At 40.2% G+C, this 18,140-nt stretch overlaps 1 protein-coding gene across 15 annotated transcripts in view; it reads right to left on the bottom strand.

The window, feature by feature from the left end:
• Positions 1 to 3,310: 3,310 nt before the first annotated feature.
• The window catches only part of LOC137098137 (disks large homolog 1-like), a 100,607-nt gene continuing 85,777 nt past the window's right edge, over positions 3,311 to 18,140 (bottom strand). For 4 of the 15 annotated variants that reach the window (XM_067474004.1, XM_067474018.1, XM_067474011.1 and 1 more), the window contains 13 exons: positions 17,440 to 17,596; positions 17,250 to 17,352; positions 16,920 to 17,034; positions 16,122 to 16,298; positions 15,780 to 15,846; positions 13,356 to 13,455; positions 10,634 to 10,675; positions 9,324 to 9,374; positions 8,744 to 8,845; positions 8,482 to 8,654; positions 8,190 to 8,299; positions 7,892 to 7,983; positions 3,311 to 6,448 (listed from right to left, as the gene is read on the bottom strand). In XM_067474004.1, the coding sequence (XP_067330105.1) occupies positions 6,342 to 6,448; positions 7,892 to 7,983; positions 8,190 to 8,299; positions 8,482 to 8,654; positions 8,744 to 8,845; positions 9,324 to 9,374; positions 10,634 to 10,675; positions 13,356 to 13,455; positions 15,780 to 15,846; positions 16,122 to 16,298; positions 16,920 to 17,034; positions 17,250 to 17,352; positions 17,440 to 17,596 (1,396 nt within the window). In that variant the 3' untranslated portion in view covers positions 3,311 to 6,341. Of the gene's footprint in view, positions 6,449 to 7,891; positions 7,984 to 8,189; positions 8,300 to 8,481; positions 8,655 to 8,743; positions 8,846 to 9,323; positions 9,375 to 10,633; positions 10,676 to 12,665; positions 12,700 to 13,355; positions 13,456 to 15,779; positions 15,847 to 16,121; positions 16,299 to 16,919; positions 17,035 to 17,249; positions 17,353 to 17,439; positions 17,597 to 18,140 lie in introns of all 15 variants that reach the window. The other 11 variants (XM_067474005.1, XM_067474012.1, XM_067474015.1 and 8 more) reach the window with 5 other exon arrangements.

Below are 18,140 nucleotides of genomic sequence, written 5' to 3'. Positions count from 1 at the left end.
ATTAAACTGTGTCAGCGTTTTCATTCTGCATAACAAATTAATTCATTCACTAACTTATTTTGGTGTCATGTCGTCCGTCCAGTAGGTAATTATCAAATTATACAAGACACTTTTTCCTAAAGACCAAACATCATCTAAATACTCTAAGAGACTTTTCAAAACATGCATTTTCCTTCTCCTGTATTTATAGGAAAATATAGAACAAAATGCATAATATTTTCCTCTACTTGTAACTCAAAGCTGACAGAGCCGATCTTCTTCCTTCCTTTGGGCTGTTCTCCTTTTAGGGGTCTCTGCTACCTCCAGCTCTGCCTCCTGTCTTTTCTTCAGTGCCACTGTCTCTAAGCCGATCAACATCTCTGGTCTCACCATCGTCTTGAACATCTTTCCTTTCATTCTTGCTGATACTCTTTTGTCACACAACACACCTGACACTTTTCTCCACCCGTTCCAACCTGCCTGCACTCGCCTCTTCACCTCTTTTCCACACTCTCCGTTGCCCTGAACCGTTGACCCTAAGTACTTAAAGTCCTGCACCTTCTTCACCTCTGCTCCCTGTAACCTCACTGTTCTACCTGGGTCCCTCTCATTGACACACATCTCAGTTTTCCAGAGCAGACCTCCACCTCTTTAGATTTTCCTCCACCTGCTGCCTGCTTTCACTACAAATCACAATGTCCTGTACAATGGTGTCCTGCACCAATCTAACATACTTCTCTGCCGCTCCAGACGTCCTGATCACATTAGCTGTAGTGGTCCAGTCATCTGGAAGCATCTCCAAACCACCCAGAGTCTGTCTCAGTTTGTCCATGAAAACTACACAACATTCTTCTTTTTTCAACTTCCACCACTTCGTCCTCTTCATCTTCCTCTGCTCTTGTACGTCTCCCTATGTTCCTGCCTCTTCTGGAAGAAAGTGTTCACTACAGCCATTTCCATCCTCTTTGCAAAGTCAACCACCATCTGTCCTTCTGCATTTCTGTCCTGAACACCAAACCTGCCCATAACAGTCTCATCACCTCTGTTCCCTTCACCTACATGCCCATTGAAATCTGCACCAATGACTATTCTCTCTCACCTCTGGTGATGCTCTGCATCACTTCATCTAACTCACTCCAGAATTTCTCCTTCTCTTCTAACTCACATCCTACCTGTGGGGCATAACCACTCACAACATTGAACATCACCCCTTCAACTTCCAGCTTCAGACTCATCAACCTGTCTGATACTCTTTTCACCTCTAGAACATTCCTCACAAAATCCTCTTTCAGGATAACTCCTACTATTTCTCCTTCTATGTGAACCATGGTAGAACAACTTGAACCCTGCTCCTAAGCTTCTAGCCTTGCTACCTTTCCACCTGGTCTCCTGGACACACAGTATGTCCACCTTCCTTCTCTGCATCATGTCGATCAACTTCCTAGCCTTCCCCGTCATAGTACCAACATTCAAAGTCCCTACTGTCAGTCCTACATTCTTAGCTTTCCTCTTCTCTCTCTGCCTACAAACACTCCTTCCTCCTCTTCTTCTTCATCTTGGACCAACAGTAGTCCAATTTCCACCGGTACCCTGTAGGTCAACAGCACCGGTGGCGGTCGTTGTTAACCCGGGCCCCGACCGATCCAGTATGGAAGTTATTGTCACGATTCGCATTTTTAATTTGTCATGTGTTTTACGTCGGATGCCCTTCCTGACACAACCAGCTGCATTTATCCAGACTTGGGACTGGCACAAGAAGACACTGGCTTGTGCCCCCTTGTGGTTGCATTATTAATACAATAAGTTGATCTATGAGCCCCTTAATTTGTGGCCCAAAGCCCTTAACTTTTAATTTTAAGAGAAATAAATATATTTCACTGTAAATTAAGGGAACACAAGTAGCAACGTCTACGTCAATGTCATTTTTACTGAGTAAAACTTCAATACTGACAATTACTCAGATGTGGGAGAAGATTCAGTGTTATAGCTTCTGATTGTTGGGAACAATAAAATGTAGAAAATGAGTGTCTCCTTTAAGCTGCTTTAATTTATTAAACACCCGTCAGTGATGTCTGGATACCAAACACACTGATTCATGTTCACGTGTTTGTTGGGAGTAAATTAAGAGGTAATGTCAAGTATTTTGTTTTTTCTGACACAGCGATGACTCTTATTTTGAAGCTGGCAGGAAGTGCGTATGTATTTCATTCTCTACCTTGACAAAGGTGAGCTAACGTGCCGCGCGGAATGACCGGAATTACATATGTTATAAGCCTTCAAAATAAAGGTCTTACTGTCGGTCTGACGTTCTCGGGAAATCTCGCGAATCTTCAGGTTAATCAACACTGAGCGCGTGTCCAATTAAAAGTGATTCGTTGGTTTTAAACAACGGGCTTCGTTTCTCAAGTAAAACTGTCGTCAATGCTGTTTGTTCACAGATTCTACACTTTGTGAAAGAAATTCTTAACTTCTTGAAACTTTAAAATGTTGAAACCAGGCTCAGTTTAGAAACTTTGTACTGGTTTGCTTTGCGTCACGTGACCACATGTCGGCCTGATGACTACAGCACCTGCACGGTTCGGGACCCGTGTTAAAAGCAATTAAATAAAACATTTATTTAAGAACTGATGAGGTAAAAACTCACCTGGAGAGTTGTGGGCATGAGAAAATCCTCCTGCATCAAATCCTGGTCACGATCCAGTTGGGGTCCGGTTCTGCCGAAACTCACTCTGCACTTTAAAGTCACTTTGTTCCAGCTGCTGAAAGTAAAACTTTAGTTTTCTGGTGGAAAACGTCAAAAGAAAAAGTGCAAATATGTCCTGGAACAGTTCGGCTCCTCTGTCCACACCAACAAGCAAGAGACAGTCAATGAGCTGTCAATCACACCAGCGCCCGCCCCGGATGTGACCTCAGCTGCTTCTTCATGTTTTCCTTCATGAACCATTAAGATTTTTTTTTTTAATAATCACAATCCAGTTCAGTAGTGCTTACAATACTGAGGGTCACTTAATTACTGCAGTACTGCTATGTTTGGAATTAAAGTACAATTGTTACTTAGTACTTAAAGAATCTGAATTGGTCCTTCAGTGTGGAGTTTGTAGCTGCAGCTGTAACATTTCACCTCCTGCACCTCAGCGTGTTCATGAAGCTTCTGTTGGGTCGAAAAATGCAGTTTAAAACATTTGAAATCCACTGATCTTTTACGACGGACTGGAGAGTTCTACTGCTTTAATGGTGGTGGACTGGGAGCCTCACACTGTCCCTGCAACGTCCTGCGTGTCAAAGGTGTGATGGAAACCAAAGGGCAGCAGAAGAAGACGACTGCACCAAATCCTGTTTTCTTGTTAAGTTTTTATTATGCTTAAAAAAGAAAATTAAAAGACAGAGGAGGTGGTGATCAAAGAAAAAGAAAAAATATATATTCATATTCAAATATCTTTATACTTTTCTATTCATATATGATTAACAATGCAAAGAAAATAATTCCCGTAGTAGTAGTGCTTAAGTAAAGTTCAATATAGACTTTTATTATAACAAAATAGGCAGTTTACAGAGGGTTAAACATCTGTCAAAATCTCATTGTCCAATAATCGTCTGCGTGTTTTGGACACACCTGGAGGTGGCAGCTCGTGTCCAGGTTCCCCCACACAAATCACGTGATCGATCGATCGACGTCATGGTAAGACACTGATGACGTTGGCGGAAGTGACAGAGACGACTGCCCGGGTTCAAACCGGCGTCACAGAGGGCGCTGCCTCAACTCGTACCACACAGAAGCTTCCAGACTCAGTCACTGGAACTATGGGATTTGATAGTTCCAGCTCTTAACATACAGAGTGTGACACTGCCATGTTTCAGGACGTGTTTAAAATCACCGACATTAAACACTTTCATACTTCATTATCAGAATTAGCAATGAAAACAAAACACTTGGGTTTTTCTTATTTTCACCAAATTGCATTTTCTCATATTGCTTATTTTTAATCATTTGATTCAAACCATGGAACACTGAGGAGTTTCTTTCTGAGCTGAGAATTTTCTGGAATTACTGACTTGACTCTGTCAATGATTGATGTTTTCTCCCTATTACGGGACAAAAAATAAAAGCATATTTTTCTAATATTTCATAATCAGTAGAATTACAAGTGTAATGAAGAGATAATTTCCCAATACGTTTTCGCCATTTTTGTCATATTTGTTTTATTTAATGCAACTGCGATATAAGCTCCATAATTCTGAGTTTATTTTCTCATTGCAGTTTGAGTTTTCTTGTAATAAGATTTTTTTGCATAGAGATATTTCGTTATAATTACAAAATTTGTATTTTCATGTCGTATCTCATAATTACTGAGTGTGTAGTTATGATAGTTTTCTTATAGTATTTTAATTACTTGATTTTATATTTTCTTGAGATATATACAGCTTAGAATATTAAAATAACCTTGTAATTGTTCTCTATTACAAGTTTTCCATAATTAAAATTTCTCACAATATTAAAGTTATTCAAAATTAGGATTGTGACAGTGTAAAGATTTAGAGCCTTCTTGTAATATGCATTTATTTATTAGTTTGGGGATAAAAACCTCATAATACTGTTTTGTAATTTTACCTAGTTATCTTGTGATTATGTAATATTGAAATTAATCTTCATTAACTGTTCTCAGAATTACCAAAAAATTGCATATGACTTTGTTACCTCAAAATTGAGTTAATATCCACGAGTCCACGATCTGATACTATACTATTATCTTTAATATCTCATGACAGAGATGATAAAAAATACATTTTGTTTTCTACTCAAACTCAGAAAGATACTTTTTGTAGTGAAGTTTTCCTCATACTTCCATAACAGTTTAACTAAGTCTGTGATACTTTGCTTCTGCTTGTGATTATGAAATGTGCTGTAATTACAAAATACACTTCTAGTTAAGGAGAACTGTTAGATTTATAAACTTTTTAATTCTGAACAAAATGTAATGAAATTTCTTGCAATTGAGTTTTCTTTACAGTTAGTCTTTGTCAGATATCGATCTCAAAATACTTTAGTTTTCTTGTGAATAAAACTGAAACCGTTAAACTACCTCGTATCTACAGAAACTAAGCATAATAATTCCCGTTTGTATTCATTTCCTTAGAAAAAGAAAAAACAAAACAAAATCAGCACAATTAGATTGAACTCTTTTGAAGTATTTAATAAAAATCGAGTTTGGATTTCTGGGATTTAAGTGCAGCCAGACTTCCTGTTTCAAAACAGAATTCAATTTATGGAAATTAAACAAGTCACTTTCAGGTAGAGACAGGTTGAAACATACTAACGGCACTGACAGGTTCACTTCTTAAAAAAACAAGACTTTTAAGACTCAACCATAGACAAATGACTGAGAAGCCTGAGAATTGTTTGCAGTGTAGGTAAAAGAATTAATGGTGTGACCATCACCAAGAAGCTCAATGTTTGAAAATTAAAGTGTTTGGCAATAAAATCATATTTAATAAAGTAAGAACAGACGATATTTACTCATCTGTCTGATTAAGAAATGTTACGGATGTGTTTCATTTTTAATGAGCTGATTTTGGTTCATTATTATAGAATTTAAAAACAGTTCCCATTTTTCAGTATAAATGTGCACAGCGCCCTCTAGCAGCCGAGCAGGAACCCTGCAGAGCAGACAGACAAACATCCAGTAGTGATGAGGAACAAGAGAAGATTAAACTAAACGAGAATCAAATGTAAAATAGAAATTTGAAACAAAAACGATGAAATGATCGCAGGACAGAAAGAAAAGCTGTAACCACACACTGAGGTGAGGGGGCTGATGGGAAATAAACTGACATGCTGTTAAAGCTCAAACGTGCAAAGTTTTGCTCTTAGTGTCTCCGCCTTCCTCCAGGCTGACAGACGCTGCCTGAGACTGAAACCTCCGTCCAACGGCTTAACTTACAAGACAACAAAAGGAAGAAAAATAAACCCACAAAGAAAAACCAAAAGATCAAATCTGCTTCGTACGTGTCTTCTCGCCACTTTAAACCGACTCATCCTTCTCTTCTTCATCCATCAAGTTTTCCTCCCTTAAACATTAAGGAGCTGTACCGTGTTGAGAGTGATGTCGTCAAACTTCCTGTGTGCTTTACTCTGCTGGTCAGGAAACCCGAAGATAGTCTTCATCAGGCAAAACAGAGAAAATAAAACAAGACTCGCGACAGCCGGTGTGTCATGCCTTTGATCAGGAAGAGTGAGGACCGGGGACATGTGGGGGACACGATGGTGAGGCTGCCGTCTGCAGGTCGGTTTTTCAAAATAAAACAAACTGATACCCAGGTAGATTGGGAGGAGGAGGAGGAGGAGGAGGAGCGATGGAGCAGCTTCATAACTTCTCCTTGGACTGGACCCAGATGAATGGACCCGACTGCTCCTCAATGATCTGCTTCACCTGGTCGTAGATCTCCTCCAGAGTGTCGCCCTGCACAATGGCTGCAAACACACGAACACAAGACAACGATGAGGGTAACGTTTGGACATTTCTCTTCTTTCAGATCAAACCAACACTAAAAGTCTCGGAAAACATTTTGATGCATCTTCTTCCTCTTTGCCAAACGGAGCAGTCACGTTGTCACATGTATTTCGTTTTGGTCCCTGCTTCTCGTTGTAGGACTCATGTCTGTCTTTACTGAACCCGGATGCTCTTCAGTAGATTGTGTTTTTGCCCTGATACAGATCTGAAACTGTTAAACTGAACATATTTATTCCACAGTCACTGAATTTACAGCTCTCTACTGTCATCAGGCATTTTTCATGTGCTATTTGAGCTAAAGACTAGATTTTAAATATGTCCAGCAGTTTCATGAACTGATCTGGATAAATTCAGCTGTTACTGAATGTGAATGTACACTGACATCTTGGAGAATCCATTTTTTACATTTTGTCTGAACCCAGAGTCCCTTTGTGGTCAGAGGTCGTATCATTCATCTCTGCAGACATTACGGTTCAGTAAAGTGACGATCAGATTTGGATCAATTTAGACACAAACCCTTGAAAAAATATCAGGATTTAACATCAGTTATCCAGCTCTAATTTTTTCATCTATTTTATCTAAACCGAACAGCTGCAACATCCATACTCATCATCATGTGTGTAAACTAACAGCTGCTGATCTATCAGTAGAAGTCAACCACCTGTTAGCACAAAGTGGTAAAATCAGCTCCACACACACACACACACACACACACACACACACACACACACACACACACACACACACTGATGGCAGTGGCTGCCATGCAAGGCGCTCACCTGACCAACTGGGAGCAACTTAGCATTTAGCATCTTGAACAACATCACTACACGGCCAGGACGGACCGGGAATCAAACCACTGACCCTATGGTCCGTGCTTTGTTGATGAGCTTACAGTCGCCTTGCTGGGTTCATGCTGACTCTTGTCCTCTCACATTAAGACCACCAGTGCTACTGTTGTCGGTGTCTTTTTAGTCCATTTATTTCTATTTTTGGAAATGTTCTGCTCATTTTTATTCCTTTGTGATTCATATAGAAGCTCAGACCCAGAAGCCCATTTGTTAATCTGTCAATGTAAATACTGTAGTTGACTTTGACTCAGTCCCACATTCAACATCATGCTGAATTCGCTGCTGAAAATAGTCCCCAACAGATACACAATGTCCTCCTGATATTCAGCAGCTGTTTTCATTTCATAAAGTGAAACATTCACGACAAAACACGCAGAGACATGAAAGGGTTATAAAACACAAATGGACAAAGACAAAAGTAAGACAGATGCACTGCATTTACATTTAGTACAGTGACATGTCCTAAAGCCTAATGTGCATGTGTGGCACATGTTTGAGCACAAACAGAAACCATAAGCAGGACTTCAGGATCAAAGTGACAGGAAGTCTCACCTGTAAAATGCTCAGTGAACTCCTGCTCCAGCTTAGTGGCTCTGTCAAAGGTTTTCCTGCCCTGCTCCTCCGTCAGTCGCTTGTTCATCTCCCTGCACAAAGAAAACCTAAAACTAGTTTCCTGGTTTTAATGTCAGCTGGATATTTTAATTGTTGGCTACGTGCTAAGTTTAGTTTCACTGGAGTCTTTTCTTTGAATTTACAACGTGATGTTTTGTTTCAGGTACTTAACCCTGAAATAACACAAAGGAACAAAAACTGATGTTTCCAACAAACACGATGAGGAGCGTTGACTCACATGATGTTCTCCACGGATTTGGGTTTGATGAAGATGGCGATAGGGTGAAGCTGAGCCAGCTGGAGTCTTTTGATGGCGTTGCCCGACACATCCAGGATACAGTGTTTACCCTGAAAACGGCACAAGACAAAGAACTCGGTCTCATCCACTGTTTCTCTGTTTTACTGAACATCAGACTGATTTTACTAAGACATCAAACATTGTACTTGATGTTTGTTTTAAAGATTTTTTTCTGTTGTGTCTCACTACTTAAAGCTTTTTACACAAGACAACAGGTTTCAGGTCCTGGTACCTTCTCAGCCACCTCCCGGACCGACTGCACACTGGTTCCATACAGGTGGTTGTTGTACTGTCCCGCCTCAATAAATTTGTGGTCCTGGATGTCTTTCTCCATCTGTTCTCTGGACACCACAAAGTGATAATCTCTGCCATCCACCTCGTAGTCCCGCTTCGGCCGGGTTGTATCTGGCAGAGGAACGAGGAAGGTGTTTCACTGATTTTAAAGATTATCTTTAAAACAATGGTTCGACCTGTAGAGATCTGAGCGGACTCACGTGGGACACAGGATCCGAATTTGTCAGGGAACTCTGAGATCAGGTCGTCGTTGATGCGATCCTTCATGGGCCCGAGGATGATGACAGGACGGGTGTAGTTCACTGTAACAAAGGATCCAAAAAAGATCATTTTTAAATGATTTGATTCACATCACAAAGTTGACTTTTTTAAAGAAATTTCAAATTGAATTTATTTCTCATTTAATGTATATGACTCATGACTTCATATTTCTAACATTACTGATCTCATTTTAATTTATTATATGGATTTTTTTCCACTGCAGCAACTTTCTGTTAAAGTCTGTTAAATGTGAACAATTTCATTTATTTGGACGCCGTTAACTTCATCTTCCTCTACAAGTGTTGTTAGTCTGTGATGGGAAAAAACTTTTCAGGCAGTGTGTCAACAGTATCTCAGTCCCTCCAACAAGTTGCAATGATGCTATTGCAACTATTAATTTAACCAACCGCACCTAAAAAATCTTGCAATTTAAAATGTAAAATGTAAAATATAAATCTGTGTATCTATGAGTAATTAATCCTCCTATGAGAAGAGCAGAGCATATTTAAAGCGTCTCACCTTCCTGCTGAATGACTGGTTCATATGACAGAACATATTCCTCCTGCCCGCCTGCAAACACACACACAGGATGGTTAACAGGATGTCTGACAGCACTACCAGGAGTTTAACTGTGGACGTCTTTGAGGGGGATGAAAGCTGAGAGGAGAGGGCAGAACCGAGGTTTATGTACTTCAGTTAGTCTGCAGTAGCGGTTAACGTTTGAATTGGCCTTTCAGCGGCGATTTAATGAAGGAAATCACTAAGTGGATTAAACAGAGACACTTCACACAGCTACATTTGTGCTGCAGACAGAATTTTGTAATGGAGATGCTTCGATCTTTATTTACTCTGACAGCTGCAGTTTTCCCAGGAGCCGATCATGGTGCTCGTCGTTCATACGAGCAATTTAGCAATCAGCTGCTGAACATAAACACCCAGGAATGTGTCTGATAAGGACAAATTTCATTATTTCATTACAAGTTCCTGCCCAAGCTGGCAGACATCCATATGTAAGAAAACACAAAGTGACGTTTGTCTTAAATGGAGCACAAATTACAAGACACCAACTCTGTGTCAAAGATCATATCGGTGCCTCGGTTAAACAGGTAAAAGTGAAAACGTACAACGTGATGATACAGACATCAGCTTCACAAACAGTCCACAGGCTGAGACCACCACAGAGATATCACTGCATGCACCTGTGCACGACTGTGCACGTCTCTGCTCTCTCAGCAGCTCCAGCACCAAGAAACGCTGAAATGCGAAGAAGTGGTTCACAAAAAAAAAAAAAAAAAAAAAAAAAGAACTGGCTCTAAACCAGAACTACCAGAACTTAATATAAGCAGTGTGCAGTGATTCAGACAGAGACATCTTAATATATTAATATATTTTGCTTTGGGTTGGTTTACAACAACATGAAGCTTTCAAAACATCTGTTCTGTGGGGTTATGTCTTTCTGAGGTAGATTTTCACAGAAAATAACTCAATTCAATGACACTGTGTGAAAAACTGGGTGTAATACACTAAAGACTGAGTGTAAAAAGCTGATATATTCTCACACACACACACACACACACACGTTTCATTTCATCCAATTCCATGCAGCAGTCAGGAGCAAACAGCCGGACAGACGTTCTTGCTGCCAGGCAGCGTTCAGGAGCGTTAGCAGCAGGATATACGGAGTACGTGAAGTCATGCTGTTATTAGCTGTTATCAACAGTGTGTGTTCATTAACGTGATCACTGAGAGCAGTTAGCAGTTAGCAGGTTCAGTCAGCGTTTCCTGTAAATCATCGAGCGAAGCAGGCAGCGTCAACGGTGGAGACTTACGGTAGCTACTCTCACTATCGCTGGCGTTAGATGTCACATGTTCTGTAATCACAACAAAACAGAGGACACACCACATCAGTTGGAAGCATCGCTTTCCCATAATGCTTTGCCCACAGTCATGATCACACAGAGGACTCAGGGTGTTCAAGTCCAACAGCAGCAAATGGAAAACAGGAACACACCACAGAAGGGACCTCATTCAGGAAATGTTCCCAAACTGAACCACTGCATAATAAATAATATGACTAACATTACCATATATGTATCTGCAATAACAGGGCTGGGAGCTATTTTGGATCAATGTAAAAAATATTGTGATATTTGATATACATCACAATATGCTTCATTAAATGAGCCACTAAGAACATTGAGTCAAGGTGATTGTGAATCAGGATTAGCCATTGGTGTATGTGGTGCAACGTGGACACAGGCCGGGACTGATGACCCACAGCAGGGTCAGCTGATGATTTAAGACCGGAAACATCCGATGACCCTGGGTTCATCACTGATGTGTCCACGTTGCCTCTCTGTGTTTGAACCTCTGGTGCCATCACAAAATCCTCAGGTTGCTTCCTCTTAAACAGGAAGATATTACTGAAAACATGATCATGACCCGGCTGAAAATCAGAAAATTAAAGTGAATTATTCCCCAGCACCACAGAGGAAACTGCTACGGCTCCAAAAATGTTCTTGCAATGTAAGAATTTCATTAAGTGCAGATACAGCGAGCTGCAGACCAGAGTCAGTTTTAAAACACAGAGCACAACTTCCCTCCAACACAATGTTTTATTCAGATATAATTTATTTAAACTATGAGAATGAAACATTATTTACTAGATCGGTTCACTGATCACTTTATTCCTAAAAAGCACATGCAGCTGGAAACTGACATCTGTTACTCTGAGCTAGAGGAGATCATCAATTTGCAATTTTAAAAAGCAAAAAACCTTCATGAGGATCCAACACTGACTGTGGATCCAGATGTGATGGTCTATACCTGAGCAGTGAATTAAGAAAGTTGTTCAAGAAAGAGGTGGAATTTGAAAACCGAAGACTAAATAGATGGAGTTTGGTCTGGAACACGGTCAGTGGTGAGGAAGAGGAAGGTGGAAAGAAGAAGAAGAGTCTGAGGATACAACCAGGAACCAGCATCAGCATCATCAGTTTTTAGCTACAGCATCTAATTTTACTTTTGAAAAAAAAAAAAAAAAAAACAACTTACTGTTCATTTGTGTAGGTCACAATTATCTACACAATTATCAGCTAAACATTACTACTATTAATAATAATAATAATAATAATATTTTAACATTTTTCGTAACACAGTGAAAACATTATTATACTGTTGCAACCCTCATTTCAACATATTACTAAATTTGCAGTGGGGGTTAAAACAGCTCTTCTGGTCTCTGCTGAAGGTTCTGGGTTGCATCTAATAAAAAATGTGCAGCTATTAGAAAAGCTGCCGGAGCGACACACAAGTGGAAAGAGCTCCGTACTCCATTTTAGGATGAGACCACTACTGCATGTTGTTTGTTAAATGTTTTATTGCAGCTTTATTGACCCAGACCTTTTCATTTAAAACCTCTACAGTAACTGCTTTTGTTTTTAACTTGATTTACAAATCATAACAGCCACATATTTACAAGAAACCCCGTCATCATATCTTGTGTTTGACTGCCTTCACTCTCACCACGTGAAACGTTGTTTCACTTTTCATTTTTTGGTCTCTGTGGCACAGTTTGTGTGACGATTGGATTATTTTTGTCCCCTGGGTTCATTTTGTGTCTATTTCTGGTAGTTATGTCTCTTTATATGGTCGCATATCGACTGCTGTCGTTGCCATTTAGATTTACAGAAACGTCCACAAGTGAACGAATCCAACCTAACATTTACTGATACTTTACACACAGAGCTAAACATCTTTTGGTTTCCTTCACTACTAGTGACAGACTGGTGTCTGGTGGCTGAAGGTGGATCCTGGTGGAAACTAGGAGACTAGGAGTGTGGGTGAGGTGGGGGACACACTTACTGTGGCCTTTGGATAGTAAGTCTTCGCTGTTGTCCTGAGGTCAGCAGAGCCGTGAGTGAACAAAGAGAAAACAACCACAGAAACACAGAGTTAACAAAGTTACAGCGACAGACAGAGAGAACAGAGGGAACGCAGCCAGTCAGCAGGGCTGCAGGGCGGCCATTTTACCTCCCCCGGGGTGGGGGGGGCTCTGATTGTCGAGTCAGAACAGATGTTTCTTTACAGCGGTGATGTTTTTATAAATGGACTCCTGATAACTGCAACTATGGATGGATTATGAGGAAATAGGCTGCTCGTATTTAGGACTGGCTTTATGTCATTTTTCACAAACCCTCCATTTATGTCCATATAGTTTTTCGTTTGGTTATGATGCAACTCCTTTTAGTTTCCATCAACAAATATCAGCAGTAACTTCACACAGAGGCGTTGTACCAGGGGCAAACTGACCTCTTGGGCCCGTTTGTTAATCCATCCACAAGTGCAACCAGGGATGATGTAATCCCACTCCCAACTGTGACAAGGTGCAGCTTTTATTCACTTAGTGGAGATGTGCATTTTGTTAGCTAAGCCCTGCAGCCATGATAACCTTTGCAGCACGTCGCCACCAGCTGACCTCTCTTCCTGTCACCGACCATCGTGTCTCAGACGGACAGGCCCCAAACCTGCCGCCCCCATCCTGCTGGTACTTACGATCAATATCGCTGGTCTCCTGCTCACTCGCCTCTTTGCTCTTGTAGAACGGAAACTTTCGGGAAAAGAGGTTCTTTTTACGCTTGTCATTGACAGACTGCTGAAGAGGAGGGGGGGGCAATGGAATAAAAACAAAAGAAGAGGAAGAAGGGGAGATGAGGGAGTCTGATGTGGTTTAAACAGAATGAAAAGCTTTTCTGTCTCCTGAGTCTGTGACTCGCTGGATAACGACGTTAGCAGCCAAATTGATTTACAGCTAAAACGTGAAAAAAAAAGCCAGAAGTAACAAAATAATAATTTATAAACCTGCTGCAACTTTAAATCTTAAAAAAAGTACTAAAGATGTTGTCCTGCCAACCAAGGACACAAGGATGAAAGAAAATTACTACTAGATTACAACATGAAAATTGAGTTTTATCGGAGCGAATTCTATGTAAACTTTCTTTACAAAAAGCTGCAACTGAGACTACTGTGATACCAAAGTCCCATCCTTCATACATCACATTGAAAAGGAAATAAAATCAATATAGTAGAAAATAAATATGGTGAACTGTTGAAATAGTGTAATAAATCTCCACATGCATGTAATAATATTTAACAATAATATACGTAGTTTGGCTTTGTAAGCTTCTACACTGCCGTCCACTGTAACCAGTCTGAGCCACAGAATCAAACACGTTTCTTTAAAGTGATGCTTTGGTTTAACACGGCAAAGGCAGCAGAAGTCAGACAGGAGCAGAGAAAGAACATGCGGAGGACAATCCGATGGTGTGAGCTGAGACAAAGTCGCTGGTTATTTCAGATCAGTTTCACTTTGCTCTTTAAATGGGATTTAATAAAAGAACAATGAAGCTACGAATATCTGCAAAATAAAAGCTTTCGGACTCCTGTTAAGCCCTTTTCCTTATTCTACGGAATAAACAAGAAGAAACCATCTGCTTACAGTATTCATCAGATCACAATTTCATTATTTTACTAACTTACTAGGACTTTTGTTACACTTGTACCAGCTTAACTTGCATTGGTATCATGTTAAGTCCAGGGTGAGGTTTCGAGAGAATGCAAACTTAACCCCAAACCTATTATAATAACAACAATACACAATCAGCTAGTACAAATACCACTTCCATGAAATTTGCTCTTTGGTTGTGAGTATGTAAGATTGTTTCACATTTTCAATTTTCTGTTTAGCTTTATCTTTGTTGAACCTGCGATTTCTTTTGTGTCACAAACTTTTAATTTATTAGAGTTCATGTTTTAGCTGAGGATAAAGGACATTGACTCTGCTCTGATGTTCACACTATTACAATGAGGCACAGACACGATTTTAACAGGTGAACAACGGCTGCAAGATGATTTAGTGGATCGAGCCTCTGACGAGTCGATCAAATATACGTGAGAGTCACCTGAATGGAAGCTACAGTTAAGAAAATTCAAGGAGATCATAGCTTTCTACAAAGGAGTTATTATGCTCAATGACAATGATTAACTTCAGTTTGACTTCTGACCTAGAAATAAATAAAAGCTTAATTGTTTGGTCATTTCTGGGTGCTGTCAGGTCATAATGTACTGTCCATTAGGATCAGTCTGCATGCACTAGTTTGCTAATTCCCAATAAGAAGCTTGAGAATTTGACTTTTTTATATCCTGTATGTATGTGTGTGTGTGTGTGTGTGTGTGTATATCCTGTTTTAGTGTTTTTGGAGCTTTCGTTCCATTTAAATATTGATGTTCCAAGGCTAAACATCCAACCTCCTGCCTCATTGCACTACACACATCATTAGAGCACATGCTGCACATCAGTGTTATCCAGCACAGGAGAGAGAGAGAGAGAGAGAGACAGAGAGAGAGAGAGAGAGCAGGGTGAGAGGGTGAGTATTTAAGAGGAGGACATCAGTCAGACATCAATGTCAAGCGTTTCTCTCCATTTGGGGCGGGAGGAGGAACTGTGGGGAATCATGCATGTGTTTCAGTTCGGTTCCTCCCCCCTTCACCCCTGTCAGACTGGTGTGTTAAAAGGTGGGGGCTGGCAGGCGGCGCTCTGCGGCTTTGGCAACGCGTGTTAAAGCGACACGTTAACTAAGGTGCTGCGGAGGGTCTGCTGCAGCCTGGCTGCTGCGACGGCGCGGTGAAGAAGAAAACACGTCAACACCATGCTGTTAAACTGGCTGGGTTCAAACATTAGTCAAACACTCATTAGTAGGTGGAGGTCAGGTGGCTGCAGCTCAAACACTTCATCCACTTCTACAGACTAAAATCATGCAAATACTACTTCAAGTATAAACATTTAATGATTGTGCAGATACAGACTACATTCAATTACAAATACTTAATTTTAATAATTTGTTACTTTCAGCACAACACTGAACACACACACACACACACACTACTACTACGGATGCTGCTGTGGGAGGAAACACTCACCCCTCTGTCTCGAGACTTTGCGTTGAATTTCACCGTCTTTAATCTCGCTCTCTCCTTCTTCTCAACCCTGAGGTCAAAGAAGACAGAACCTTAATGCTGTGGCATAGATCAACACGACTCAATCATTTCAAGTGTAGTTGTTTTTCCTCATTTGGGGAATTTGGTTCCATTTATCTAGTTTTTCTCCAGGAGAAACCAAGACTGTCTGACCCCCCCCACCTTCATTCATGTTCCAGTTTAAGAAACCAACTGCTGGAAAAGAAAAGTTGACTGTAACCTGATTACTGAGGAGCAGCTAAAGGGACTGAAGGAGTATCCAACATTTGTGTGTGTGAGACTGACCTTCTCTTGCTGGGGATGACCCCCACCTCCTCCACCTCTCCCTGAGCTGTCAGCTGTCGGGCCTGCCACCACTCATCATCAGACGCATTCACCACATGAAGGATGTCTCCAAACTTAAAGTTAAGTCCCTGACTGGGCAGACCAGAGTCTCTGGTCTTATCGTAGTCAAACAGTGCTCTGCAGCGACAACACACACACGATGTACAAAGCCAGAGAAAGTAGATATAAAGCTTTATAATATCAGTGTACTTTAATATTAACTGTATTGTAGAATCTAGAGAGGATCAGAACAACCGTGACAGATCAGAAAAATAAAATCTGACTACTAATATTTTAATTATTATACAAATTTGTATTTTGTTTTTTAATGTTAGAGAAAATATTGTTTCTGATACATGAAGTGCTGTTTTAAAATTTAAATTATGTAACAGGATTATCAATTACATTATAATTAATTATATATTTGATTAATTCTATAATCAATATATTTTTAAAAAAGCAGCAAAAACATGTTGCAGCTCAGCGAATTGAATTTTGTTTGTTTTTTTTAATTCAGTAAATTATTTAACCATAAAATTGTAATAAAATCAAAACACATTATTCCAGTTGGGTTTAATTAATGCATGTTCATAAAGTCAAGTAACAAAACATTCAAACTTTTTACATTTAAAATATGCTCTCTGCAAATATACTACAACTATTTACTATATTATTATTTTTTGAAATAATTTTTATATAGTTATTTCTTATTACATGTCTGTTAAAGCAGGGAATCCTTCGGGTGAGACGCGGTCTTACCTGACGTACAGCGACCTCTTCTGACTCGTCCGCAGAGACCCAGATCCAGAACTGATGCTGCTGTTCATCATCTGCTCTCTCAAGTCGTGAATCTTTGCCTCAAAGCGACTGTACTCTGAACAGAACGTTTACAGCAGGCGTTTACATGCAAACTAAGAACCAAATTAAGAGAAATTTGAGCAAAAGTTCTAACTGACAGCTCATGACATCAGACCTTCTTGTCAAAGAGAAACACCTGACTCAAGTGCTAAACCACCTATCTGAACAACAATTCTGCACCCAAACTAGTTGTCATGTGATTGTTCTTGCAGGTGTGTTCAGGGGTCTCACCCTCTGGTCTGTAGTGGGCAATGATGGTCACTGTCTGCCCGGCATTCTTCAGAGTGGCAGCAGCCTGTTCGTGGGTGGCGTTCCGAAGGTCCACTCCATTCACCTCGAAACATCACAAAGAACAAGGAGCTCTGTTATGGGTTGTTACCGGGCTTGTGTTGTACTTTAAACGTTTGACGTATATACGTACAGAGATGAGTCTGTCTCCTTTCCTCAGCTCTCCACAGAGGTCAGCTGGTCCCCCAGCAAGGATGAAGGAGATGAAGATCCCCTCTCCATCCTCCCCGCCCACAATGTTGAAGCCCAGTCCCGTCGCTCCTCTGTGCAACACCACCTTCCTGGGCTCCCTGTTGGACCACATAGTAGCTGTCAACCATTCAGAGTTCATGTGACCCCCCCCCCGAGAAGGTAACAGAAACAAGGATAAAAATATTTTGCTCTTTGATCTGACACAGATAGCTCCAGGGGGTTATCTGTAATATTGGTCATGTGACTTCTATAATTCTTTCTGTCCTGACTTTGGGTTATGGGACAGAAACAAGCCCAACTTATTCAGAATGATGCTATGTTCAACAACAGGACAGTGGAAGTGTGAAAGTTCTGCTGCAGTGTGAAGATGCAGATTAAAATTGCCAACAATAAACAATTATTTTGGCATTTGATGCTTCTCAGAGCTGAACAAACATTTAGGTAATTTTGCATGATGATGTGTAACACTGACCTGATAATAGACACAGCTCCTCTCTAATTGTCCAAATTAGATTATATTAAGATAAATCTTCAGTCCATGTTTCCTGAGTCACTGTCCTTTAGAAACTTTGTTCTATTCTTCAGATATAAATGCACTTTTTATTTTTTAGGCTTAAAATATTGACTAAATTAAACAGTAAT

The sequence above is a fragment of the Channa argus genome, chromosome 14, assembly GCF_033026475.1.
Source record: "Channa argus isolate prfri chromosome 14, Channa argus male v1.0, whole genome shotgun sequence".
Taxonomy (NCBI): domain Eukaryota; kingdom Metazoa; phylum Chordata; class Actinopteri; order Anabantiformes; family Channidae; genus Channa; species Channa argus.
This window is presented reverse-complemented; position numbering and strand designations above follow the sequence as displayed.